We start from the raw sequence: 27,199 nt of genomic DNA, 5'->3' as shown, positions 1-27,199 counted from the left end.
GCTATCTACGATGTGAACTATTTGGTGCTCGAGCTGCGAAATCCTCTCACCGCAGCACACTGCTTTGCAGGGAAAACAAGCCTTTGATTATGAAGTGGTATCGTTAGCCACTAAGCTATTGTGAAGATTGGTGTAGTAACAATCCTCGATTTGGATGACCAATGAAAACTTGATATATTTCTGGGTAGGTTGCATTTCTTGGTAAAAAGTGTTACATCAAAGAGTGGGGCTTCTGATAAAATTATTATATATTCTTGTAGAAATATTGTAAATTTTTTTGCAGCTTATACCTTGGAATAATAATCTTGGATGCAGAAAGACATTAGTCTTTGTGCTTATCCACCTTCATGTAACTGGCAAGGTATTAAAGTATAACAACCAACCAGTAAGATTTCCAAGCTGTATTCACATTAAGTATTAGTGTATTTCTTTTGGAGAATGGATGTTAATTGAATCTTGTTTTTGTTTTTTTTTTGTCCTCTAGGCCAGAAGGCTGTCCACAACATCTGCTACTAATCAGCTGGTGAAGGTAAGTGTATGAATCTGGTGTAGATAGTAGAGATATTGATTATATTTTGTTATTTATCATTGCTTTCTCCCCACTTATGGCTAATCGCAAAGTGTGAGCAGGATTGATGAAAAGACATTTGCACGCAAAGAACAACACCCAGGCTGGGATTTAAACCTGATGGAAAGTTGACCATTTATGTACTTAGCCACTGTGCTGCCAACAGTTAAAAAGCACGTGGAATCAATTATTCTTTTACATGCCAATTCTCTCACCCAAACAGGGTTTATTATTATATTATTATTAATTTTGGCTAAGGCATGACTCACCTGAGCCTCATTGTTTTCATTGTACAAAGTAAATGGCCCAGGTTCCTTTTGTTGTGTTGCAATTTTTACATGGTTCTATTTCGATTTATGTCTGTTAACACATACTGCAGAGTTTTTGCAATTACTTACGATTTTTTTTCAATATATGCTTTCGTGGTTAGGTTAGGTTCTCTTAGCATTAAAATGAAGTCCCTCAGGTTTGCTACTCAGGTTAAACTTTTATTAATCCAAATCCTATTCAAATTTTACATGTACTTATAAATGCCCTTAGATAAGTTTTTCAAAGTTGAGCTAGCATTTTTATCTAGGAAGGCAACGAAAGCTGTGTGAAAAATAAAACAATTCTCTCAATCCGTTTACTTTGTTACTGTCCTTTCCAGAACAATCTGACAGATGAAAGATTATTGCATGATATCTTGAGGTTGATTAGGTAAATTTGAGTTTCACAATTAAAATTCTTTTGTAGATTAGTTAATCAGTGGTGCAACCACTAGGTAGCAAAGGGTATTGCACCCCCCCCCCCCCACCAACCTTAGACGGAAATGAGTTCTAGGGGCAAGGGGGACAAACATTGACGACCAAGTGTAGCTGCAGGGGGCAATTGCCGCCCACAACTTCACATTTTATGCAAATAAAAACCATTGTCATAAAATTTTGTTGCTCACTTCGCTTGCAATTCATGCTTTTTTTAGTCTTATCAAGTTTATAACCATATCTAGGGAGCAGCGGGAGTCGGCCCTGGGTGCCGAACAATCTAAATTAAAAAAAGTTGTAAACTTGATTGATTGATTTGAGGTTTTTAAGTTCACTTTATGAACAGAAAATCTAATCGGGACTGGACATACAGTTTAAACTGGGATCCGAACCACTGTGCCATGTGCCTCCACCAGGTATCGAACCCAGGACCCCTTGGTCACAAGGCGACGATGTTACCACTACACCATCGGGGAGGCACAAAAGTTATAGGAGAATGAATGCATTGCCATCCCGTAAAATTATTTACGCTCTATTAAATCAATATTGATTTCAGCCTGCAAAAATTTAGATCCAAAAATTATCTTGCTTGCTTTGCTCGCGTTCTTTTATTGTTCTCCATAATGCATTGTATTGTAAATTATCAGACAGAGAAATAAGACTTGTCTTAATTTATTTTGTTTTGAGGAAAGGGAAGCGTGCACATTTGAGAGACAATTTATGTAATTTTTACCGTTGGTTTATTGTGAGATGGATGAATTGGTTGTGTAATGTATTTAAATAATATATGTTGTATATAATATGTATTAAAGAAACTTTGAATACGTACACAATATGTCCACGTCGCTCCATGTTGCATATAACATATATCGTGCACCATGAAAGTTATACATATTAATGTAAAAAGGTATTATGTTTGGTATGCATTTATCAAGCATTTTCTGTCTCAAAAATAGTTTGTGTGCTTGTTTTCCATTATTAATGTGAAATTGAACGTATTGAAAAAATAATTCAAATTGTTTGTTTAAACACAAATACTTAAGCACCAACTTCTACCCCATTTTTGCATAATTTACGAGGATAATAACGTATTTGATACTACTACTAATAATAATTATAACAATGTTGGTCCCAGGTTCGAATCCCGGCTTGGGCATGGATGTTTGTGAGTGTCCATTCATCAATTTCATATCATCACTCATCCCCATCTTCTCAAATTAGCCACAAGTGGCACAAGAAATGCAGTAAAATAAAATAAATCAATAATAATGATAATAATGTTATAATAATAACATTATTATTAACACTATTATTAATAGTAGTAGTATGTTTATCCTGGCACTTGCCCCCCTGCCCAGACAAAAATTTCTGGTTGCGCCTCTGATTGTAAATAGAAACTCAGTACCTTAAATATTTTAATTATATTACATAGGGATGTGCCGAAGCCAATTACAGATGAATGAAAATCGGCAGAAATTGACACATCGACATCGGCAAAAATCCAATATTTAAACCGGTACAGATTATACTAGAGTTTTACCTTCTAATAAGTTTCATATTCTAGTTTTGTAAGATTTATTGACAATTAGGTTATGATTCATCATTATTGTAGAGTTTTTGTAATAAAATTATTGCAAACTCTCATTCAAAAGATCAACCTAACTCAAAATCTGAAATAAAACAGTACATTGCTGAACCAGGATCTGTGGTTGTATTGGAAATTCAAAAATGAGTATTCAAACCTGAAGCAAGTGCTGAGAAAATACTTGGGCATACCTGCTGCATCAGTATTCAGTGACTGAGTGTTCAGTGTTGCTGAACAGATTTGCGATAAGAGTAGAAGTAGGTTACTTCCTGAAGTGCTTCCAGAACTCTGAAGTTAAATTTGGCAGCAGTAAATTTCCAACATTAAGAACAGGAATTCATTTTGTATTTCAAAGAACTCTTGTGTACTAATGTAAAATCTCTTGAGAATCCATGTTCTTTTTTAAAGGTTCACATAACCACCTTTTGTAGATGCAAATGTACATTCGCATCTCTTGAGAATATATATGTATATACATATGATATGCAATACAAATGTACATAGCAAATTTATTTTTGTCATGCTGAAAATAACATCCCATTTCTGTTTAATAATCTTATGTATCGGAATCGGTTAAATATCAGTATCGGTTCCAAAAATTATCGATGAGTACATTGGCATTGGTAAATTTTCAGTTTCGTCACATCCCTAATATTACATATACCGTTTAATTCAATCAGAATTTTTGGATAGACCCTTTATATTATTAAGATATTTGTGTGTGGATGTTGAGAGGTGGTAGGTAATACGTACGGTTGAAATAGAGAAAACATCTGCTTGAATTTTTGGAAAGTTCGCCTTGAAAACCAGTAATTATACTTGAATTTTATCATGGTCCTAGAGTAGCCACCCTGTCCCTAAATGCATTCTACTAAGGCTCCAATTTACTCCTACATTCATTCCCACTAGTCTACGATATTTACTGTCGCTTGTCAACGGAGAACATCTTGTCCATGGGAAGCATGCATGCTTCTGTAAGGTAATTCTTAAGTTTTTTTTTCAACATAAATAACTTTTCTTTTCAAATCCAAACAGTGCTCATTACTTCAAGAAAGGTTCAAATTTCATGTGACAATGATTGCCAAAGTTATACGATATTAGTAATTCTGCTAGGAGAATTGTAAAAAAAAAATCATAAAACAATCTGAACCGTACTGTAAATATATCCAATTAATCATTGTTGGCAATTTTCCCAAGATGCCATTATTAATTTAGTGGATCTCTTCAGTGGGGTAGCACACTTTTATGTCCTTCCTCTCCTGAAGATAAAATATACAGGGCCCTTGGTGAAAAATTCATTGCGAATACTGGTCGGCTGGTGACTGACCTTGAAAATTCCATTTTTTTTATTTCTCAATGTGCAGATATCGATGTTTTAATGTACAGGAAAGTGATTTTAACATGTGGAAATCACAATAAGTGAGGTATTTATCCTCGAAATGTGACAACAGCATGTCAATTTCCTCGCAACCTGCACCACTTTCGCAACTTATTTGAAGAAATTTTCATCATACACACAAGAAATCATTGAAACATGTGCAACGATAATGCGTAATTACTACCATCATGACCTAATTCTTCAAAGTCAATGATATGTACCTTGAAATGATGTAGTTTCCACTCCGTGGTTGCATGGAGGGGTGAAATGTGTCAAGTGGCAAATGAATTTTATCCTACTCACCACGTACAGTGGATCCATGAGTATTAATTACCATGCAAATTGTCCAATCACCATGTTCGTGCACTTTATTTGACCCAATAAGAGCTTCAAGAATTAAAAGTCATGGACAATTTTCACAGTAATACTCATGGATCCCACTTTACAGAGTGTGCAACCTGCAGATAATGCCAGCTGGGGGGGGGGGGGGTGTCCATCGCACGAAAGTAAAACACAACTAACAACACAGGCAATCCTCGTCTGAACGAGCAGTTGGCGTAGTGTTGTGCGTTATGGGAGACCCCTGCCAGAACATGAACGTGTCTGTCTCTCATGCAATTAGGAAGACTGGTTTCTCATGTCTCACGCTGTGCGTAACGACATAAATCATACACATAAAATTGCTAATTACTCACTTGTAACGCATCTCCGTGAGCTAAGAACAATAACAAACGTTCACATAAATGATAATCTTCCTAGCCTGCTAAACATTTTCCAGTTTATCGCGGGAGTACGGAGGGTCACCATCACCGCGAATACTGTATTGTACCTTTACAATGATTACGCCAGAGGGTTGGTCGGGCATCCAAAAAGTAGGCTAGTTTTTCCCTAAGGCTGCTGCACCTCAGGCTCGGTCCTTAGTCAGTAGTTTTGTTTCCTCACATACAGATGATGTTGAGAAATCTAGCCACCAGGCTAAACTATTGTCTACCTTTAGAAGTAATTAGTAATTTATTGAGTACTTTTATTACGTTTGGAAAATTAGCATTCGACTATCTTATGTAAGAATGTAACGTGCATATTAATAAAATAGTTTGTTATGCAACTAAGAAATGAAAACTGACCACTTTTTATACACTTATTTTTCAGCCTCCAATTCAGGTGTTCAGCTTGGAGGGAAGATATGCAGCTGCTTTGTATTCAGCTGCTCATAAGGAGAAGCAGCTGGATGCAGTGGAAAAGGAATTACTTAAACTGCAGGTGAGAAGTAATGTATTGAGCACCCTAAAAAGTAATATGAAAAATTAGTTATTGAAATCTAAATCTACACTTCTTGTTTGTACTTATTGATTGCATGCATTTTGTAGATTTCTTCTAGTTTATTGGTGTTACAAGGATTTGTACAGGCTACTTAATGTAACATTTCTGCAGAACATATGCTCCCATCATTAGACATTTATTTAAAATTAAATGATGTATGCTCTCTTAAAACGTTACATCAAAAACATGTTCAAATTCTTGTAACAACTTTAAACTAGAATAAATCTTCACTGTACCCACATACAATATCCCTGTGTTGGCATGGTCCCTTTTTGATACAGGGAAATATGTTTTTAATTTGTATATTAATGCAGAATTGTTTTAATGTCTGAAAATGTTCCTTATATCGTTTGAACGTGTGTTTTATTTTTTAATAAATGGGAATAGTATTATTTAAGCTTTATTAGTGTGTGTTTTGGCATTGCTTTGGACTGTATTTCTGGGTAAGTATGTTTTTGTTTTATTAGATTTGGTAACCTGAGGTTCACAGATGTAAATTGTAAATGAATTTAATTGTAGCAGGTTGGGAAAGGGGGTGCTGCATTACCAACTACAGTAGTATAATAATTCATGTGTGTTCGGTTTTATATAAAAATAATAATTTAATCCATAACTCAATATTACAACATGGCTAACTCCATGCTTGACAATCAAACAATAAAACTACTGAACATCTATATTCAAAGATTATTATAACATTATAGATGCTTCACAATCTATGTACTACAACTTTCCCCTTCTTCCAAATGACGGCTCCAGCCTGTCAGGTGGTTCCTTTCTTCTAGAAGATCGCTGTGGACTCTTCACAGCTGAGGTAGTAACTTCTTTCTCTCGCGACCTCTCCAGCCTCTCTTTACAATCCCTCTCCTGTGCTGAAGAGCCAAAAGTTATCTTCTCCACTGTCCATACCCGACATGTTATATTTAAACTTTACTTAACCTTTTATGTACAATATCATGCACAGTAGAACGTGGAATTTGAAGTTGAGAACTAGCACGTCTCACAGATTTACGCGGGCTTCTCTGGAAAGCTTCCTGAACTGCAACCACTTTATCCTCGCTCACACGCTTCCGACCACTACCTTTCTTCCTCAACAAAGACCCTGTTTCCAGCAATTGTTTATGCCATTTAACAATGTAATGACGTTCTGGTGCTTCCTGTCCATATTGTTGCCGGAATCTTCTTTGTACCGTTACAGGAGACTTCAATTCTGCAAACCAAAAGCAGCACTCAACTTCCTGACGAACAGTAAACGGCGCCATTGTACAGAGTACTCACGAACAAAGCCGCGCATGCGCTTAATTATGTTACAATTTTTTCCCTTCTGGTGGTAAAAAAAATCCTTTCTTCCCTCTTCCAAATAAACGTTATTTGACATTTCTGTCGTTAATGATTGTTGAGTTATTTAAATTCTTTATTGGTATATTTTTTCTCGGACACACTGTATAAGAGCTAAAGCTTCCTGTTCAAACTGACAATAGTTCTTCTGAGCATCAGTTAACGTTGCTGATGAACAAGCTACTGTGCATAAATTACCTTTGTACATGTTACGCAATTGATAACCTATACCTACAGGACTTGCATCTGTAATTAGTACAACTTCCAAATTCGCATTGAATGGAAAAATTGCATCTGCTTTCTGCCCCATTTTCTTACTAATTCATATTCTTGTTGATGAATATCAGTCCATTCCCACTTCTGTCCCCCAGGGCCTCCCCGAAGGCGCAGTGGTAGCGTCTTCGCCTTGTAATCAAGGGGTCCCGGGTTCGATACCCGGTGGAGGCACAAGTGGTTCGGATCCCACTTTAAACTGTAAGTCCAGTCCCGATTAGCCTTACTGTGCATAAAGTGGACTTAAAACAACAAATCAAATCAAATCAAACCACTTCTGTCCTTTCTTTAGCAATTCATGCAAATGAGGTATACACATTGACAGGGCTCGAAAAATCCAGGTTGCCATGGCGACTAAAAATTTCAGCCTTGCGACTGTGATTTTATGCTGTAATATGTAAGAAATGTTGATTCTAAGTTCAAATTGCAGTACAGCGTAAGTTAGCAAATGATTTTTTTTTTTAATATCAACGTTGTAAACATTCCAGAGAGTCAATAATAATTTCTTACTCTTTGTCCCCCAACATCCCATTTCCTGTTTTCTCGAATATTTAGCGATGTTTTTGAATACCGTCATGCTCAGCTTCTTATACAGAGTGTTTCAAAAGTTGCACAACCCAAACTTTGAGAATGTATATCATTAAAACCGTAAGGGTTTTCTGCATTATAAAGTCTCATCCATTGAGATATTTTTCAATGATTAAAATTATCAGTTTTCTCCATACAGAAAATGTAGATAAATTAATAACTGGCGGAAGGCAGTGTTAAGATTTTTCCAGAAATGCACTTTTGAATGAGAAAAATACATAAGAAATTATCGAAGGGTCATAATTAGTTGTCTGATGACTGATGCCATATCAATCGGTCATTTGCGACCAATATTGCTCATGTGCAACATTTGATGCATTTTTTATTGGCGATTTTATGGGTTGAGTGAAAAAGTGCCATTTTTGGGACATATATCGCAATGATAGCAGGTCAAAATATTGTCAAGAGACTCACACCACATGTGGCTAAGTATTGGCTATTCATTTATGTAGGGATGTGCCAAAGCCGATTACAGATGTATGAAAATCGGCAGAAATTGACACATCGGCATTGGCAAAAATCCGATATTTAAACCGGTACAGATTATACTACAGTTTTACCTTCTAATAAGTTTCATATTCTAGTTTTGTAAGATTTATTGAAAATTAGGTTATGATTCGTCATTATTGTAGAGTTTTTGTAATAAAATGATTGCAAACTCTCATTCAGAGGATCAACCTAACTATAAATATGAAATGAAACAGTACATTGCTGAACCAGGATCTTCTGTTGTATTGGAAATTCAAAAATGAGTATTCAAACCTGAAGCAAGTGCTGAGAAAATACTTGGGCATACCTGCTGCATCAGTTTTCAGTGATTGCGTGTTCAGTGTTGCTGAACAGATTTGCGATAAGAGAAGAAGTAGGTTACTTCCTGAAGTGCTTCCAAAACTCTGAAGTTAAATCTGGCAGCAGTAAATTTCCAACATTAAGAACAGGAATTCATTTTGCATTTCAAAGAAGTGCTTGTGTACTAATGTAAAATCTCTTGAGAATCCATGTTCTTAAAAGTTCACATAACCACCTTTTGTAGATGCAAATGTACATAGCAAATTTATTTTTGTCATGCTGAAAATAACATGCCATTTCTGTTTAATAATCTTGTGTATCGGAATCTGTTAAATATCTGCTTCAGTATCGGTTCCAAAAAAATTATCGATGAGTACATCGGCATCGGTAAATTTTCAGCTTAGTCACATCCCTACATTTATGTTAAAAATCATAAACCAAGATTTTGTGCCAAAATTGGACTCTTGAGAGAATCCTAGTCTGCCTCTGGTTACACTGAATTCTCTTTGTCCACTTTCAACGCTACTATGCCTGTTCTTTTAATTGATTCAGCATGGCATATTCTTTGGAGCAGAGTGTGTGCACTGCTGAAGAGTATTTTACTACTCATTCTTACACTCATGTGCAAGAGGTTTTCCAAGAAAAATCCCCTGCTTCTGCTGTACCTCATAAAGCAACTGTTTTATGACTAGTCTGACAACAACAAATGATCCCACAAATTGTTAAGAGTTGGTATTATTATTGAAGATTAGACACACACAGAAGATCTACTACGTAGCGAAAAATGCAGGTTCGACCAGGACTCGAACACAGGTCTCTGATATACTGTGCCATTGCTCTAACCACTGATCTACTGAGCTGGCCTGGCCTCGCCTCATTTCTCGCTGTCGCTGTTTTACCTGTGTGGAATAGTCTGCCAGTGCTACCGCAATGGGATCTGTTGCCTTTGAAACACAGTAACTTCGACATTGCCTGGTTCCTTCGAGCGTAGAGATGTTAATGCATTTTTCGCTGAAAATTTTTACGTAGTACATTTCCTGTGTGTGCCTGATCTTCAATAATTAACATCTCAATGCTGGGAGGAACCAGGCAACAGATCCCGTTGCAGTAGCACTTGCAGAGAAGATTCCACGCAGGTAAAACAGCGACAGCGAAAAATCAGGCAAAGCCAGGCTGGCTCAGTGGTTAGAGCAATGGCACAGTATATAAGAGACCCGTGTTCGAGTCCTGGTCGAACCTGCATTTTTCGCTGAAAATTTCTCCGTTTGTATATATTGTTGAAAATCAATTCTCAGATGTTTTCAGCAAATTAACAATATTTTTTTAAAATAATGTAATTGCTTTCATTTGGATACATGCTAACATAAATTTATGAACCCAGTGATAGCGTACATGATTAGTTTAGTTCAGAAAACCTGGTGTAAATACCTCTTACGGTTTTCATGATATACATTTTCATAGTTTGGGTTGTGCGACTTTTGAAACACACTGTAGTATGCACAATTGCTAGTAGGTAGTTTCCTGGCACTTCATTTTCAGAACTGGCACCTAGGTTTAAAGAAAATAGTTCGCGCACTGCGCATTGACAAGTTGGGTATATGCCTATGGTAAAATGAAATACCTCCGAAGAATGACTTTAGTTGACTGACATTACTAGGTACAGCACATTTTAATATTGCTTCTAAATTCTTCACAGATGGTCTACTTCCTTCACTAGACATGCAAAATCCTAAATACCGTATTTACACGTATTTACCCTGGTTTTTGATGGGGAAAAGTGACAAAAAAAATTTATCTCGTGTATAATGCACAGCATCACGCCCCTGACCACCGTTACCCCCCCAGGGTTTCCCCCAGGTACCCATGTCATTCAACGGTCCCAATGTTAGAAAAAGTTCCCAGATTTGAACCGGCCGGGGATCGAACCCGGGACCTATAGCATGGTTGTCAGACACATTACTGACTGAGCCACCGGGGCCACTGTAATAGTAGAAAGCGAGATAAAATTATGTTATGGATTTGCAATACTCAGAAAGTTATTTTCTGTTATTTCTCACTCAACAAATACTGCTGATACACATCCCATGTGATGGGAGGTGCATGCTCGAAGTCTGGCTGAACGGCACTGCTTTTCTTGTGTCGCAAAACATTATATTACAAAGTGAAAAATCGTAAAAAAATGGCCCTTAAACTTTTATGCGTGGTTTTGCTCATTTTCTCTTTACTTTTTTAAGAAAAGAAACCTTCAAGGTATATACTTTTTCCATGAATAATGTAACATTTATAAGAGTCCCATTCAGGACCCTCAAACTAGCAGTTAGCAGAACAATATTTCTTTCATGAAGGCATTTTCACAAACCATATGTCATATTTCTTGGCCAGTAATACATTTTAATTATTATTCTCTTTCTCCTTATCTTTTCTTTCATCCAAAGTACCACAAAAATCAGAACGTTCCTTCATTTTATTTCAGCTGCATTCACATTAGTGTCGCCAACTTGAATGGAAATCTGTTGCCATATTCAGAAACTACAGAATTCAAGCTTTACAACAATATATAACATGATAGAGTTCCGTAAACATGAAAAAATATTCCGTGCATAATACACACCAAAGTTTTTGGGTGCAAAAATTTGGGAAAAATTGCATATTATACATGAGTAAATATGGTATTCAACTCCCGTATCAAAAAGATTGACGTTTCTTAGCATTTACCTTCACATTATACTTCTGTAGTAGATTCCTCACGTTTTTATAATACTGTTCTAGTCCTTTACCACAGATAATTATGTCATCTAAGTAACATTTAGTGAATGGAATTCCTGTCAATATCTGATCCATTACATGTTGAAATATCAAAGGACTACACTGCAAACCAAACGGTAATCTGTTGTAGCCAAATAAACAAAAATTGGTATTGATTACTAAATATTTATTTGAATCTTCATGTACTTCCAACTGTAGAAATGCATTCTTCATGTCAAGTACCACATATGGATCAGAATTACCTAATGTGTTCAAAATCCTCATCGCCAAATTGCTGCGTTACCAACCCCCGGTAATATAATAATGCATGTGGGTTCAATTTTATATAAAAATAATAATTTAATCCATAACTCAGAATATTACAACATGGCTAACTCCATGCTTGACAACCAATCAACAAAACAACTGAACATCTATATTCAAAGATATTATAGCATTATAGATGCTTCACAATCTTTCTACTGCAGGGGGGTTATTAGTTTTTCTTTTGCCTTGGATATGTGGTGTGCTAGATAAAGGGGTCTTACTTTTTATTTACAACTGTTGAACTGTTGTTTTTATGGAATTTAGCTGTTTCAAATGTGTCATGTCTTTTGCATTTGAGGAGCATATTAATAAGTGATGCACAAGTGTGAAAAGTTTATTGGAGCAGATTTGTTGAAAAGTAAAAATCTCTTATTGCGTATTTATTTATTATATGTATGAAACAGAGCTGGTGTTAATTACAAAGCAGGCATACATTTTCTTCTGCTTCTACTTTTGTCTGAAGGTTTTTAAAATTTGCGTTTACATTTCAAATATGTGCCAATATTCTCATTCCATAGAAAAGTTACTTGCAGTTGTATTTTGTTGTTAGAGTAGTAATGTTCTTTGTTGCCACATTAATCCTTATGTTTCCATATCAAACAATTTTTTTTCAACAATACATGATGTACATGTTTTGTGATAATGCCTTATGTCTTTAGACTTTCGTGGACGCAATGTTGCAACATGATTTTTTTAACTTCAGTACTCAAAAAAATTATTGCATATTGTGAAAACATTGTATGGCCCCACCATGCCCTTTTCATCACCCTCTTCCTGCAGGAACACAGAATCCAACGCATGCCATGGCCAGCGTATTCCACAACCTCAACTGCATCAAAAATGCATGAACGCTCCTAAAGAGAGTTATAATCAATTATCCCAACCCACCACAGACCGTCTGATAGTTCACTAAGGCCACCATACAGTATGGGCCGTATTCCTCAGGATACACTTGGCAACCTGGTGCGAAGCATGCTACGTCATGAAGAGAGGTGAATACGTGGGAGGACCCATACATTTCCCATGCCATGTGATCCAAACATGAATACTTGAAAATAATGACTTTTCTTGAATAAACTAACATGTATGAAAAGATACTTGAGCATATGAATTCTAAACAATGTGTAATAATTTTCTTGTAGGATGCGCTAAAGAAAGATCAAAACTTTCAAGATTTTATTAACAACCCAATTCTGAAGAAGCAGGCAAAGGTTGCTGCAATGACAGAGCTGAGCAAGAAGTTTAATTTTTCAAGTTTATCAACTAATTTGTTGAGTAAGTATCACTGTAGGTTACATATTTTAAACGTGATTTGTATGTTTTTTCCCCAATTTTGATGTTTGTTTTTAATTATACTAGGGACAAGTTTGTTTTTAATTATACTAGGGATGGGACAGAGTAATCTCTATCGGCCAATATAGTCATAATTGGTTCGTTGATAAAATTGCATATAATTTTCCAATGTGATATATCTATAAGTATCATAATTTAGTGTAATATTCTGCCATTTTGTTGTCTTTTATGAAGGTAAACATACTATACATGCCATAGTTTTTTAAGCAAATGTCTAAATATGCAACTTGCAGTCATCTGGTAACATACATTTATTAAGGTGGTCAGTGAACCATTTAGGTTTTTCAAGCGCCAATTGGAATTTTATATCAGATTGGTAGAATATAAGTTATCAGTATCAGCAAATTTTTTTATTGGTACTGTATTAGAATTGGCCAAAATTTAATATCTGTCCTGTCCATCCCTAATTTACACTAGATAGTTTGAGTGAATATTTTATGTAAAAGCTTGTGCTGTACCACCTACATGTGCAACTGGGTAATGCACTACCTTTCATGACCTAGTGATACGGCACTATCTGGAATTTGTATGTTCTTTTTAAATTGGACTCTGCGTAGAGAATTAAAAGTACACTTTATATTTTCATCAAATTTATAAATGGCAGATCCATTTGAGTCCAGTACAAACTATGAGTACAACTATTCCCTTTGCATAAATAACCAGCTTCTACAACATCTAAAATGCTGCTGTATGACGTAGCAGGGCTTGTGTTCTCAAAAAGTCTTCTCTACCAGAATAGTAGCCATTTTACTTAGCTGACACAGTGGGCACTCAGCTGACATTAGTGGTAAAAACTTTCATATTGTATGTCTTTTCTTTATAATGGTTTTGGTTCTATAACGTTGATAGTATCTATTTCTTTTAGGGGTGGGCTGATGTGATATTTTGACTAATACAGATAAAGTACCGACATAAAATTTACTGATACCGATAACTGATATTTTACCGATCCGATATAAAATACCAAATGATACATGAAGAACCTGAATGGTTCATTGACCTCCTTAGTAAATGTGTGTTTCACGGTGAATGCAATGCAAAAGATCAATCATTTACTTTAAAAAGTAGGGCATGGAGATTGTCCATAAAAATTATAACAAATTGGCAGAATTTTGCACTAATTTTGTTACGTACCCAATAGGAACAAGTAATGTAAATAGTTTGCCAAAGAGGAATAGAGATGGCAGCACCAGATGTGCAAGACTAAGAATTAGCATAATATATGTGAATAACCTTATAAATAAGAACAAAGCAAATTGAAAAGATGAAAAACAATAGAATCTACCATAAGAAGATAAAGAATAAATATTAAAGAAATAAATTAATATATATATTCTATAAATCAAATCAGTGATCATATGTAAATTAATATGAAAATTAAAGAAGTCAAAGCACTGATACAAGTTTGTGTCTTTGAACAGATATTGCATCTGTGTGATTGTTTACCATTCCCATAGCGGAAATTTTGTTTACATCAGTGGCGGTGCGTATACACTCTGTTGTACCCAGTTAGTGTTGGCACGTTCCAATCGCATCCGCAAGGGAGGATATTAGTATTAGTCCCAAAGCTTAATGGAAAAAGCTGGATAAAGGAGTTCATTAAATCATCAAAAACATAAATAAATGGAAATCCAGAGGGAAGTTCACAAAGACAAGAAGGAAGGCCAGATCCAAAATGTCCATTAAGAAGATCCAGATCGTCCACTAAGAAGGAAGTCCAGATCCAGACATTTCATTAAGAAGGAAGTCCAGATCCAGACCCTCCATTGAGAAGGAAGTCCCGATCCAGACTGTCCATTATGAAGGAAGTCCAGATAGAAGAATATTCAAATAGAGAAAAGAAATAATAAAAAGCATATTGAGATGAAAATTGACTAAATGTAAATATCCTTACGCCATGTAGCCTGTGTTTAAATAATATATTTGTTTAAACGTCTCCATTGGAAGGCATCCTGTCTGGTTTTGTTGTCTACAAAGAACCCTATCCTGTAGATAAGCTAGCTGAGGTTTAAGATTAAGATTTATGCTCCTTGCACCAAATGGAGGTAGCAATTTATAAGATATTTATAGATATATTGGTTTGATAAAATAATCTGTAATTTCACTGATACACCGATATGCCTATATCGGCCGATACCGAAAGGTACTGATTAATGTGTTCCATCCCTAATTTATTTTGTTGTAAGCCTATATAGTATGTGATTGTTACAAAATCTGTATTCATATGTATATTGCAGAAACTACTAGCTGAATTATTATGTTCATTTTTACAGCAACACTTGCAGATAATGGGCGAATGAAGAACGTCGATACAGTCATCAATGCTTTCAAAACCATCATGTCAGCACACCGTGGTGAAATTGAATGCGAAGTTACCACTGCCAAGGTAAGATCCCACTCCACTCCACCCACCACCCCAGTTGCTTCTCATACACTGAGTTGATGTCTTGGTATATTTGCTGCACTACTTCGCAGTAGCAACATAACATATATAAAAGTCTGTCCAGACTACATAATGAGATATCCCTGGATTTTCGTGAATCCAAAACCTACAATACACTGAAATACATAATACATTTTTTTTTTAAATCATCGCTAATTTCCTCGATTCCTATGCTATTTTTATAATTCCTGACTGAAAAGAGGAATTATTTAGAGGAATTATTTGAAATTAATTAATTGCTAATTTTTTTAACTGACCTGTAGTCACTACCACGGACTTTCCCAGAAATTTTTGTTGATGAAGCAAGGGTCGGTCCGTTTATATAAAAGTAACTAGATATGATACAAATCAAATAATAATTATTATGATCTATTAATTAGTATTATTCTTTTGGGGTGAGAGAACATATCTATACACCAGCTCAATTTTTGAAAGTAAAATATTTTTATTCTGTTCTCAACTTTTTGACACGTCATTCAAAAGAAACTTTAAAATGTAAAGGGATATTTTTAGTCATGAAGTTGTTGCATTTTTTGATCTAGCACATTAAAATCTAATTTTCAATTTTTTTTTAAATAATGGAATCATTTGTGGTAGAATATGACCATATTCCTGTATCTTACAATCAATTTCGGTTCTAACCTTTTTTGTTAGGCTATGCTAGAATACTAATTAATTGAATGTTATTTCTGTTATTAACTATAAAATGAATAGCCATTTACCTTTCTGCTTTGGTACAAACAATGCCAATTTCAGGTGGTGTTTTTTTTTTCTTGTGGAGGAGGGGTCAATATGCTTTTATCATGATCTGGGTTCCAAGTAAACATTTAGAAAATGTTGCATTCTCAAAACCTTATTCAGAGAATTTGTTTCCTGAGTATCAGAGAGAATGCCAGAAGAAAAGTGTGAATCCTAGGTGATCTGAATCATTGGTATCAGTTCACTATTTCACATCACAAACACCTCTAAAGATAGAATGTCATCCTTTAAACTCCCCCTCCCATAAAAATATATGTGGAGAGATAGCAATTTGATGTGGAATGCAGATTAATTTTGAGTATAATATATGCAAATGCAGCTATACTTTTGTGTAGTAAAATGTACAATGATAAACAGTGAAACTCCAATTTTTTGTTCCCGGATTTTACATTTTTCCACTTTATACATTTAGTTTTCATCGTCCCCATTGACAAGAGATTTTAGAGTTTTCCTGAATTTTAAGTTTGTTTACCTTGATCCTATGAAAAATTTAAAATGGAGCTTCCATTGTTTATTTTTACTAATATAATAGGTACTAAAATACTAAATACTAAAATTAATAATAAAATAAACAAAAATATTATTTTTTATATGCAATAGTTGCAAAATGAAAAACCAGTAAGGTATCACAGTATATTCATAAGGCCATGCTGACTTTATCAAGGTTTGAGTTTTGATGAAGCCATATTTTTTCAAAAGATGTCTACACTTAATGTTGTAAATCATTACAGAATGGTTATTGCATAATTTTCTCTTATTTGTACCAACAAGGAACCAACCAGTGTGTAATTGGATAATCTGTAATTTCAACTTTCTTGGAATACAATTGTAAAGGAAGTTAACTTAATTCATTGCATTCTCAAAACCTTATTCAGAGAATTTGTTTCCTGAGTATCAGAGAGAATGCCAGAAGAAAAATGTGAATCCTACGTGATCTGAATCATTGGTTTCAGTTCACTATTTCACGTCACAAACATCTCTGAAGATAGTCTTTGTTTAGCAATTGTTGCAAGATTAAAAACCAGCATAGTATCACAGCAAATCCTAAAGCCAGGCAATCTTTATCATTACATTACCATGGTTTCAGTTTTGACATAGCCATATTTTTCAATTGATGTCTACAATTGTACTTATGTATAGGTAGAGAATGGTCACTGAGTCATTTCCTGTTATTTGCATAGGAAGGCTCAAACCTTGGGCAAGGTGTAATTGGCCAAACAAATTTGAACTTTCTTTGAATACAATTGACAAGTAAGTTGCATTCTCAAAACCTTATTCAGAGAATTTGTTTCCTGAGTATCAAGAGAGAATGCCAGAAGAAAAGTGTGAATCCTAGGTGATCTGAATCGTTGGTTTCAGTTCACTATTTCACATCACAAACACTGTTGAAGATAGAATGTCATTGTTTAGACCCCCCCATAAAAATACATGTGAGGGAGATAGCAAATCCTGTGTTGAAATGCAGATTAATTTTGAGTATAAAAATATGTGCAACAGTATACATCACCCTTTAAGAGGAAGTATCATTTGTGTTTGGTAAATTTGTTGGCTGTTTCGGCAATTAGTGTGTGATCTACATATGTTTGAAGAGCCCAGTGTTTTGGTTAGCCGTTCTATTGTGTTAGAATGATAGAAGGCAGACCACTTTTTCTTGATGCTGGACGTTCACTGTAGCTGGCTAGGATGTCTGACATGCATAACCCTGTAATTACATAAACTGTAATTTGAGCTTTCATTAGGATGCATTATAAGGAAGTTTCATAATTTGCATTCTCAAATCTTTATTCAGAGAAATTGTTTCCTGAATATTAGAAAGAATGCTATAAGAAAACTGTGATTTCTAAGGTGATCTGATTCATTGGTTTCAGTTCATTATAGCGCATCACAAACACTGCTGAAAATATGAAGTCTTTGTTTACCCCCTCTTCCTCCCTCCTCCTCCCGCCCAAAATAGAAGTCCATGTATGTTGACTGATAGCAAATCTTGTATTCAATGTAGATTAATTTTGAGTAAAAATATATATGCAACAATTCAGGTATACTTCAAAGAGAAAAAGAGTTATACAGAGGGTGATCGGGTTATATCCAACCAATATGTAAACTGCACTTACTATATGAAAAGCCATACTGCCACCGGTTGTGTTCTTTGGGACCACCAGCATTGTGTCGCCCGACATTGCAATTTCTACTGCAACAAACTACGTTAGAACACATGCATAGGAATCCCATCCCATTCCTCCTTACAGGCTTTCCACAGGCCAGTGAGGATGCGGGGGTGGCGATGATGTAGATGTTGTTTTAACAGTCCAAATGCATAGAAATACATTGGACTGGCATCAGATCTTTTGACAGGAATGTCATGAAAGGGAATAGCACTGATTCCTGTTTCCTGCTCCATGTCCTGATAGAACCAGAGGGATGATCTAGCGGTGTGACTGGATGCTCTGTCTATGTAGATCTGCACCTGGTTCTTTTTTGGCTCCATACAAATGAAGAATGTCTGTTGGATAGATTGGGGCCATAATGCATTCCTGGAAGTTGGCAGCATTCAACTTTATGTTTTCCTCCACCTTATGTCCACTTTAAACTGTAGGTCCAGTCCCGATTAGCCTATCTGTGCATAAAGTGGACTTAAAACACCAAATCAATCAATCAATCCACCTTATGTATCTCCAACTTCCCCTTGTAACCGTATTTGGCAACATTCTCCTGGACTGCAATTCACCGAATTCCACGAAGCACCTCAAGCAGCACTTTCACTGACAACCCTTTGAATGCGAATGATTCTGCATGAGCACGATTTGTGTTTGCCTGGCTACGATATCATTAGCTGTGCTCATTTCAATGGTTAAACCATTTTCCCGACACTGTTTCACTATTCTGTTGTACAAAAAATGTGCATGGAAAAGAGCCTTCCTAATAACAGTTAATTTTCAGCAGCATTTCACTAGCATGAACACGACGCTCCGGCAACTGCAAGCTCAGACACAGCACTGGTTTCAAGGTTCTGGTGCAACTACACAAGTGGCAGCAGCTGTGCCAAATCGGTTGGATATAGCCCTATCAGCCTTGTGTACTACTATTTTTTGTGTAGTAAAATGTACAAAGATAAACTGGGGAATCCTGTTTTTATGTTCCTGGATTTCACTTTTCGCTCACTTTATCCATTCAATTCCCGTGGTCTCAATAGAGCAAAATGTTACAAAATTTTTCTACATTTTAAGTTTGTTTACCTTGGTCATTTTTACCTTTTTTAACTTTATTTCTTGTTATATCTTATTTTATTTTCTGAATTATAACACCATATATCAAGTTACAAAAGAGCACAGTATGAAATAGTAGTGATGTTTGGACAGATAAAAATAGACAAAGGCTAAAAAATGAGAAGGGAAGGTAAGAAGGTGGCACTTAATTAAACATCTTTAAGAATTTAGTTGTTTACTTTAGATGTCATTTTTATTTTTTGTTCTTCTGAAAGTATTTCCCTTAATATACTGAAATGAAGTAATTACTTCTTCTCAAAACTGGTTTTCGTGATAGTCTGTCCATTGTTGATGTTTAATTCATGGGAGAAGTGCATAATGACCTGTATGACCTGTGTTATTCACAGTTTGAGCTATAGTGTGTGTGTGTGTGTACATTGCTTATTTTATGGTTGTATTTGATGTGTTAGGTAAGTCCAGTGGGGGGGCTGGCCTTTTTTGTATGTGTTAGCTACTGCTGGAGTCATTTATTGATGTATTAGCAGATTACCTTTCATTCACTCTGTGCATTGTATACATCTGAGTTATCGAGAAAGGGAGAGGAAGTATCATTTGTGTTTGGTAAATTTGTCGATTGTGTTGGCAAGTAACCTTTAAATCGCCAGTATGGTGACAAGAAGAATTAGGTAAAATTCCCATGCTATTTGCACCTTGATACTTTTATATTGTGGTGGAAACACTAGCAGGCTTTCTGAGAAAAACCTTTGTCAAGGTTGGAGCACTTTTTCCCCCCTTTCAACATAATTAGTTACATGTATAAATTATTACTTTTACCCTTTTGTGATTAATAAATATGCAAAGGAATTTTAAATGTTATACACAGTATTTAATTTGACTTGGGAGTATGGCTTCCTTCAGCTCCCCTCTTCTTCCCGGAACAGCGACGCGATAGACTAAGAAAGAAAAAAACGAAAGGTCCATACTATGAAAAGAAGGGGAAAGATTGGGCGAAATCCAGATTTTTATTCTTTTTTCATGGAAATTTGGGGTGCACGATACACCCCACCCCCATCTTTTTCACTTTGGCGTTCTGAATTGTACACAGTTGCATGCCCTGGTGTCTTAGCTTCAAAACAAAACTTACCCGAAGCAGATTGGTCCAATAGTCTACGAGTTATAACATTTTTTCTGAAATAAGTGTAAAAATTTAAAAATCGTCCGGAAAAGCCTCTCTGAATCAGGGGTTACATTTGGCAAACCTGCCCGGAAGTGTAAAGGTTAATATGCGATCTAGGTTTCAAGGGTCCAGGGCTTTGGTTAGCCATTCGATTGTGATAGAATGATAGAAGGCAGGCGACTTTTTCTTGATGCTGGACATTCACTGTGGCTGGCTAGGATGTCTGACCTTGCACAATCCTGTAATTTAGGGGTGTGCAGCATCCCAAAAAGTTGGTATGGGAATTGTGAAAAATAAAGTCCCCATTCCAATCTCCATATCGGGAAATGGTTTCCTGACTTTTTGGAATCCTGAACAATTGGGAAATTCCAAATGGTTGTGTTTAATAGTGTGCATTGTAAGTGTCTGACACTTCTCTGAGATTGTTAGTTTTTATTCCAGAAATGCAAAAACAATCATTTTAAGAGGAAAATGGCCTGTAGAATTGGAGATTTCCACAGTGTCGAGAAATTTCAAAGAATTGCAAATGTTTCCTGTCTGGACTAAAAAAATCTGTCCCATAAACTGTAATTTGAACATTCATTAGAATGCAATTGACAAGGAAATTGCATTGTCAAATCATTATTCAGATAATTTATTTCCTGAATATCGGAAAGAATGCTAGAAGAAAACTGTGGTTTGTAAGGTTATTTGAATCATTGTTTTCAGTTCACTACGTCGCATCACAAACACTGCTGAAAATATAAAGTCTTTGTGTAGCATGTATATGTATATGTTACACTTTACCTTTGTAACGTGGAGGCTTGCACATTCATGTATTCTCGTTGAAGCAGGAGCCTTTTCAAGTGTGCACCTTACAAACTTGCTACAAAGTGATAAAAAATGTAGCTCGAGAACTAATTGTCGAGATGAAATTGGGCTTTTAACAGCTGTAAAATGTATACATTGTGCCTCCTAATAATTAGTGTTAAAGGAAGAAGAAACGTTGACATATGCCCCTGTGCTCTCCTTCCCCTTCCAATAGACCGAAGTGAATGAAAATGTAGTGTGTAGCGGTGGTACATTCCTACAACCATGCAAAGTTTCGTTGAAATCAGACTGATACTTCTTGGCCAAAGAAAAATACTGTAGCAACATTGTGTGAACCAGCAGTGTTGTCAGCTTACAGAACAATTTCTGGAATTTTGCTTCTAGCATTGGCCCTATTGATCCTGGATGGACCAAGTTTGGAGGGAAGCACAACAAAAGACCACTCTATGAGGTTATGTAATGCCTGTCCTGCAACTTGGAAAAATGAAACAGAAATTACAGTGTTGGCAAATTTTATGTAATTATGGAAAATTTCGAAATTTGGACCTTTGCCACGACTTCCCCTAAAAGCCTTAATTGTCAGACATAGCTTTAAATGTTGCTTTTTACTCATTATTACATGTAGAATTTAAATTAAAGATGAAGTGGTTGAGAAGTTGTAGCACTTTATCTTCAATTTATCCCATAGAAACAAGAGGGAAGCAAGACTTTATTCAAACTGCACTTTGTTAGTAATGCTAACAATGGATACATTAGAGGATACTAATGAACAAAAATGACAGAATTGAAATATAGTTTTTAGTTTTCAAGAAATGGCTTGTAAATTCTGCCATTAATTGTTTTTAGATCATCAGTGAGTTTAAAATGCACAATTTATGAATACAAAATGAGAAAATCTATACCAGATGTGGAAACCACAGGAATATATAAGTTGTTCATGTTCAAAAGCCTTATCTAGGACAAACGTCAAGGAAAATAGCATTGAAATGGCACGAACATGATTTGGACATCATAAATTTAAATGCACGAATGGGTTTGTCAGCTCACATCATCGAGGAGAAGCATATGATTAGAAAGAGAAGGGTTTTGAAAAGAGTGTGGGGAAACATAGATTTGAATGTCTGGGAGCAGTGTCGGTGATTGAATTCCAAAACCAGGGAGGCAAGGTGCCAAAACTGGGGACAAAGACAGTATATTTCCCTTTGTAGATAAGATTTAGCAGAGTGCGGGGCCAAAGTGGGGACCCCCCACCCCTCCCTCGCGGCCACTGTCTGGGAGACTTCGTTCATTGCAGAAGAACACTGGAATAAATTAAATAATGAAAATGGTAACATAGACCCAGTATGAATTTTTCTTTTTCACAAGTTGAGTAGGCCACCCATCTTTAAAATTCAATAACTGAAAACATCAAGAATCTCTGTAAAAGGGATGATGATTTTGAATTGCCTGATGATATTTGGGATTTATAATTTTTTTAAAAAAATGTGATAAAAAACTTTCGCCTTAAATAATAATAAAACAGACTACTTGTTTCACAATTAAGTTTCTACATTCCAACAATGTAACATTGAGAAAATCTGTTATTAAAGATCAGGCGAGGTCGGGCCAGCTCAGTAGCTCAGTGGTAGAGCAATGGCACGGTATGCCAGGGACCCGGGTTAGAGTCCTGGTCGAGCCTGCATTTTTCACTGAAAATTTCTACAAGGTCTATTGTATGACATTCTTTTTTAAAGATTTGAAACCATTGTTATAACTGTATCTTTAATCAAACTAAAAATAAATGTCTGATGAAGGGAGTGTGTGTTCTCCTGAAATGTCACAACAAAGAAATGTGTTTTTATGCTTGTAACAACCACGTTGTTTGCACAAATTTCACACATTGTGTCCGTCCCTCCCTTCCAGTCTGGAAGGACGTTGCTTAAAATGTTGCTTTTACCTTTATCTTCCATGAAACCAAACTGCCTCCGTCAACTTTAAGGTATAAGTGCTTATTGTTACTTGCAGAATTTTCACTGAGTGCAATATCTGTCTGCTTGTCCTGTATTCAGTACTTTTCTTCTGTAGAGGAACGAGAACAGTTTTCTTGAACTCGTCAGACCAATCACCTTTCTCATAGATTTCATTACATAAACTTAAGATCTTGGCATGTGTGTTCTTTGTGAGTGTCCCTTCATCAGTTTCATCATACCATCACTCACCCTCATCTTTGTGATTTGCCAAAAGTGGCAGAAAAGCAAAGTAAAATAAACCAAATCAATTTTTCCAAAGAGATCTCAACCACTCTGCCTTCCAATTCTTCATTTGCCTCAGTGATTTGTCGAATCAATCCTTCAGGATGGAAACCCCTGTCACATCAGATATATATCCTTCATTTTCTTTATGTAGGATGTTGTGGTGATCCCTTTTGTCACATGGATCTTATATATACAGGGTGTCCTGAAAAGAACTCTTGTGGTTTGGATTCAAGTTATTTTATTACATTCGGAATCATAGATGTATGTAACGTATTTCATAGAAGTACAGTGTTCAAAGTTTAATTACATTTAGTGTAATTCGATGTGTGCACTACTTACAGGCATACAGACATCATACTGATACTCCACTTCAGTCCACGCTTGGGGAAGCATATCTATAGGAATTTCATCTATGGTTGTGGTCATTTTTTGGTGCAAGTGGTCAAGTGACTGGATTTTTCTTGATACACAATGTCTTAACATAGTCTCAAAAGAAAAAGAACCATAGCATCAAATCTGGACTTCGTAGTCGCCAAGGAATGGGACATACTTGTCTATCCATTTACCTGGGAAGCAGTTGTACAACTTCTGTAAACAGATTAGGCTGTACAACTATGTGACGTTGCTGCTATCTTGTCTGGAATGTGTGAATTAAAACTTGCTTCACGATTACACTTCAAAACACCAGTGTATATGCTTCACGATTACACTACGAACACCATTGTATGCTGCAACAAAAGTAATATACTTGTGTTTGAAACCCTAGAGTTGTTTTTCAGACATGCTGACTTTCCATGTAAATTAAGTATTCCAGATTTGTCTGTGAATTTGAAACCATTGTCATCTTCTATATCATCCAAATTGTTTCCATTTCTTTGTAAAGTCTATACAGTGTGCTTCCCAATATCTCAAATCATACCTTCCCCTTTATTCTAGCACCTCAATTTCTTCACATTTCTGCTCATCCATTTTTCTTGTGCCTAATCAACGTATCTTTCTTGTAGTTTTATTGTTGTTCTTCAGTGTTTGCATTCCTCCATCTTCTCCAGCATATTTCCTATGACCCATGGTTTCTTAACATGTTCTCTGTCATGTCAGTCATAATGACCGAAACTGGCGAACACCAATCACCCCATGTTGTTCATTATGACCGAAACACGTGGCTTGCACTTTGTTTTCCTAGGGTGCCATATATCATGAGAATAACAATGATGCGCATAAGGCATGACCATGGGGAGTCGAGTGCACATAAAAATGTTTTGGCTGTTCTATTTTTCACAAGGAAAAAATCACTTTCTGAAGTTTTCTCAAAATTTCTGTCTTTCTTCCTCTTCCTGGAGTTCCTCAGTGGCAGGCTTCATCACCTTGCCTCTTCTTATCTTCTTCAAAAATGGCTGCTTATTTTGCCTGGCAGTAGGACATGATCTGAATCTATATCAGCCCCAGGAAAGGTCTTTGCATTTTTAGACAATTTCTTAATCTCTCTTGTACCAAGCTATAGTCTATCTGGTATCGTTTATTGTTTGGACATGTCCATGTGTATCTTCTTTTATGTTTCTGGAATAGTGTACTTCCAACAATTAGAGTTCCTTTTACAGAAATTCGCAAATAGATCACCCCTCTCCTATCCCTAATCCATATCTTCCTATTGTGTTTCCACCTTTGCCTTCTTCTTCAGTGTTCCGGTCATCCATGACAAACCATTATAATCTTGTCATTCACATAACACACTGGTGTGTCACTAGGTTGAACATGTAAGCATTCCTATCTTGATTTCAATCAACCATCATTGCTCCAATCAGCTAAAAGTGGTGCAATAATAATAATAATAATAATAATACAAAATATGAAACTGAATTTAAGACCATGGTTAACTATCTGCTAAACTATGTTCATATCTGTAAATATATAAAATTTATGTTAGTCATAATTTAAATATTGAAAAATGTAAAAGGCATAACTTCCAATTTTAAAAAAATGACAAGAAAGAGTGGAATTGACACACATTTTCATATCTGTAAAATTTTTATTTTTCAGCCCCTTGATGAAGCCCTTAAGAAAGAATTGGAAAGTGCCCTTCAGCTATTTATGAAGCAAGGACAGAAACTACTATTAACAACAAAAGTAGACCCTTCCATTATTGGAGGAATGGTTGTCAGTGTTGGAGACAAGTTTGTAGATATGAGTATTGCATCTAAGGTGAAGAAATATACTGACATCATTTCAATTAGTGTTTGAAAGATTGGAACAAAATCGAGGAGAAATGTAGCAATTTTATTTCTAGTGTATATATGTCTGTATTGAAGTTGTTGAAAACAAAAATAATAAAATCAGATCAATGTTTGAAGACTTTTTAAATCCTTATTCTGTAAGATGATAATATCACAATACACTCAATTGTGCAAGATGGATCTACCAACATCCTTTTCAAGTCTAAAGAAGCTTCCTAGTAAAACATTTGCACAGTGATTACATGGTTGGTTGGATCTAGGGATGTGACGAAGCTGAAAATTTACCGATGCCGATGTACGCACCGATAATTTTTGGAACTGATACCGATGCCGATATTTAACAGATTCCGATACATAAGATTTTTAAACAGAAATATGATGTTATTTTCAGCATGACAAAAATAAATTTGCTATGTACATTTCTATTGCATATCATATGTATATACATATATATTCTCAAGAGGTGCGAATGTACATTTGCATCTACAAAATGTTATGTGAACCTTTAAGAAGAACATGGATTCTCAAGAGATTAAACATTAGTACACAAGCAGTTCTTTGAAATGCAAAATGAATTCCTGTTCTGCCAGATTCAACTTCAGAAACACGAGATTGGGAAGCACTTCAGGAAGTAACCTACTTCTTCTCTTATCTCAAATCTGTTCAGCAACACTGAACACGCAATCACTGAATACTGATGCAGCAGGTATGCCAAAGTATTTTCTCAGGACTTGCTTCAGGTTTGAATATTCATTTTTGAATTTCCAATAAAACAGCAGATCCTGGTTCAGCAATGTACTGTTTTATTTCAGATTTATAGTTAGGTTGATCCTCTGAATGAGTTTGCAATAATTGTATTACAAAAACTCTACAATAATGACGAATCATAACCAAATTTTCAATAAATCTTACAATACTAGAATATAAAATTTATTAGAAGGTAAAAACTCTAGTATAATCTGTACCGGTTTAAATATCGGATTTTTGCCGATACCGATGTGTCAATTTCGGCCGATTTTCATACATCTGTAATCGGCTTCGGCACATCCCTAGTTGGATCTTATTCTTTCTGCACCTTTTATCCAATTTTAAATCAGTTTCCCTGTAAATATCATTTTTTTTATGAAATATAATCCTTGTTTATAATGTCACTGTACTACATATTTTTATTTACAGAGAGACATAGTACTCTGGTTTTCCGCGAAGCTGTTTGTAGTTCTATTAATTTCAGTGGCTACAAGTTCCAATGAGGATGGTGACAGTGGCCACTAATAGACCTACAAACAGCTTCACGGAAAACAGGAGTACTAAATTTCTCTGTAATTACAGTTACAG

At 35.6% G+C, this 27,199-nt stretch overlaps 1 protein-coding gene and 3 non-coding genes across 4 annotated transcripts in view; all 4 read left to right on the top strand.

Annotated features, from left to right (window-relative positions):
* Window positions 1–25,976, top strand: part of ATPsynO (ATP synthase subunit O, mitochondrial) — a 28,946-nt gene extending 2,970 nt beyond the window's left edge. Inside the window, exons 2-6 of the mRNA XM_083123928.1 lie at window positions 485–529; window positions 5,424–5,534; window positions 12,797–12,929; window positions 15,281–15,393; window positions 25,671–25,976. Coding sequence (XP_082980054.1) covers window positions 485–529; window positions 5,424–5,534; window positions 12,797–12,929; window positions 15,281–15,393; window positions 25,671–25,871 — 603 coding nt within the window. The 3' untranslated portion in view covers window positions 25,872–25,976. The remainder of the gene's footprint in view (window positions 1–484; window positions 530–5,423; window positions 5,535–12,796; window positions 12,930–15,280; window positions 15,394–25,670) is intronic.
* Window positions 16,288–16,415, top strand: LOC145989510 (small nucleolar RNA SNORA14). Its single transcript, XR_014441872.1, has one exon. It is a non-coding gene; the product is annotated as a small nucleolar RNA SNORA14 (small nucleolar RNA).
* LOC145989512 (small nucleolar RNA SNORA14) lies at window positions 17,466–17,594 on the top strand. The gene has a single exon (XR_014441873.1). It is a non-coding gene; the product is annotated as a small nucleolar RNA SNORA14 (small nucleolar RNA).
* On the top strand, window positions 17,975–18,103 carry LOC145989513 (small nucleolar RNA SNORA14). Its single transcript, XR_014441874.1, has one exon. It is a non-coding gene; the product is annotated as a small nucleolar RNA SNORA14 (small nucleolar RNA).
* Window positions 25,977–27,199: the final 1,223 nt, after the last annotated feature.

The sequence above is a fragment of the Lepisma saccharinum genome, chromosome 6 (genome assembly GCF_977018435.1).
Source record: "Lepisma saccharinum chromosome 6, izLepSacc3.1, whole genome shotgun sequence".
Taxonomy (NCBI): domain Eukaryota; kingdom Metazoa; phylum Arthropoda; class Insecta; order Zygentoma; family Lepismatidae; genus Lepisma; species Lepisma saccharinum.
The sequence above is the reverse complement of the archived record's forward strand: the minus strand, read 5'-3'. Positions and strand labels throughout refer to the sequence as shown.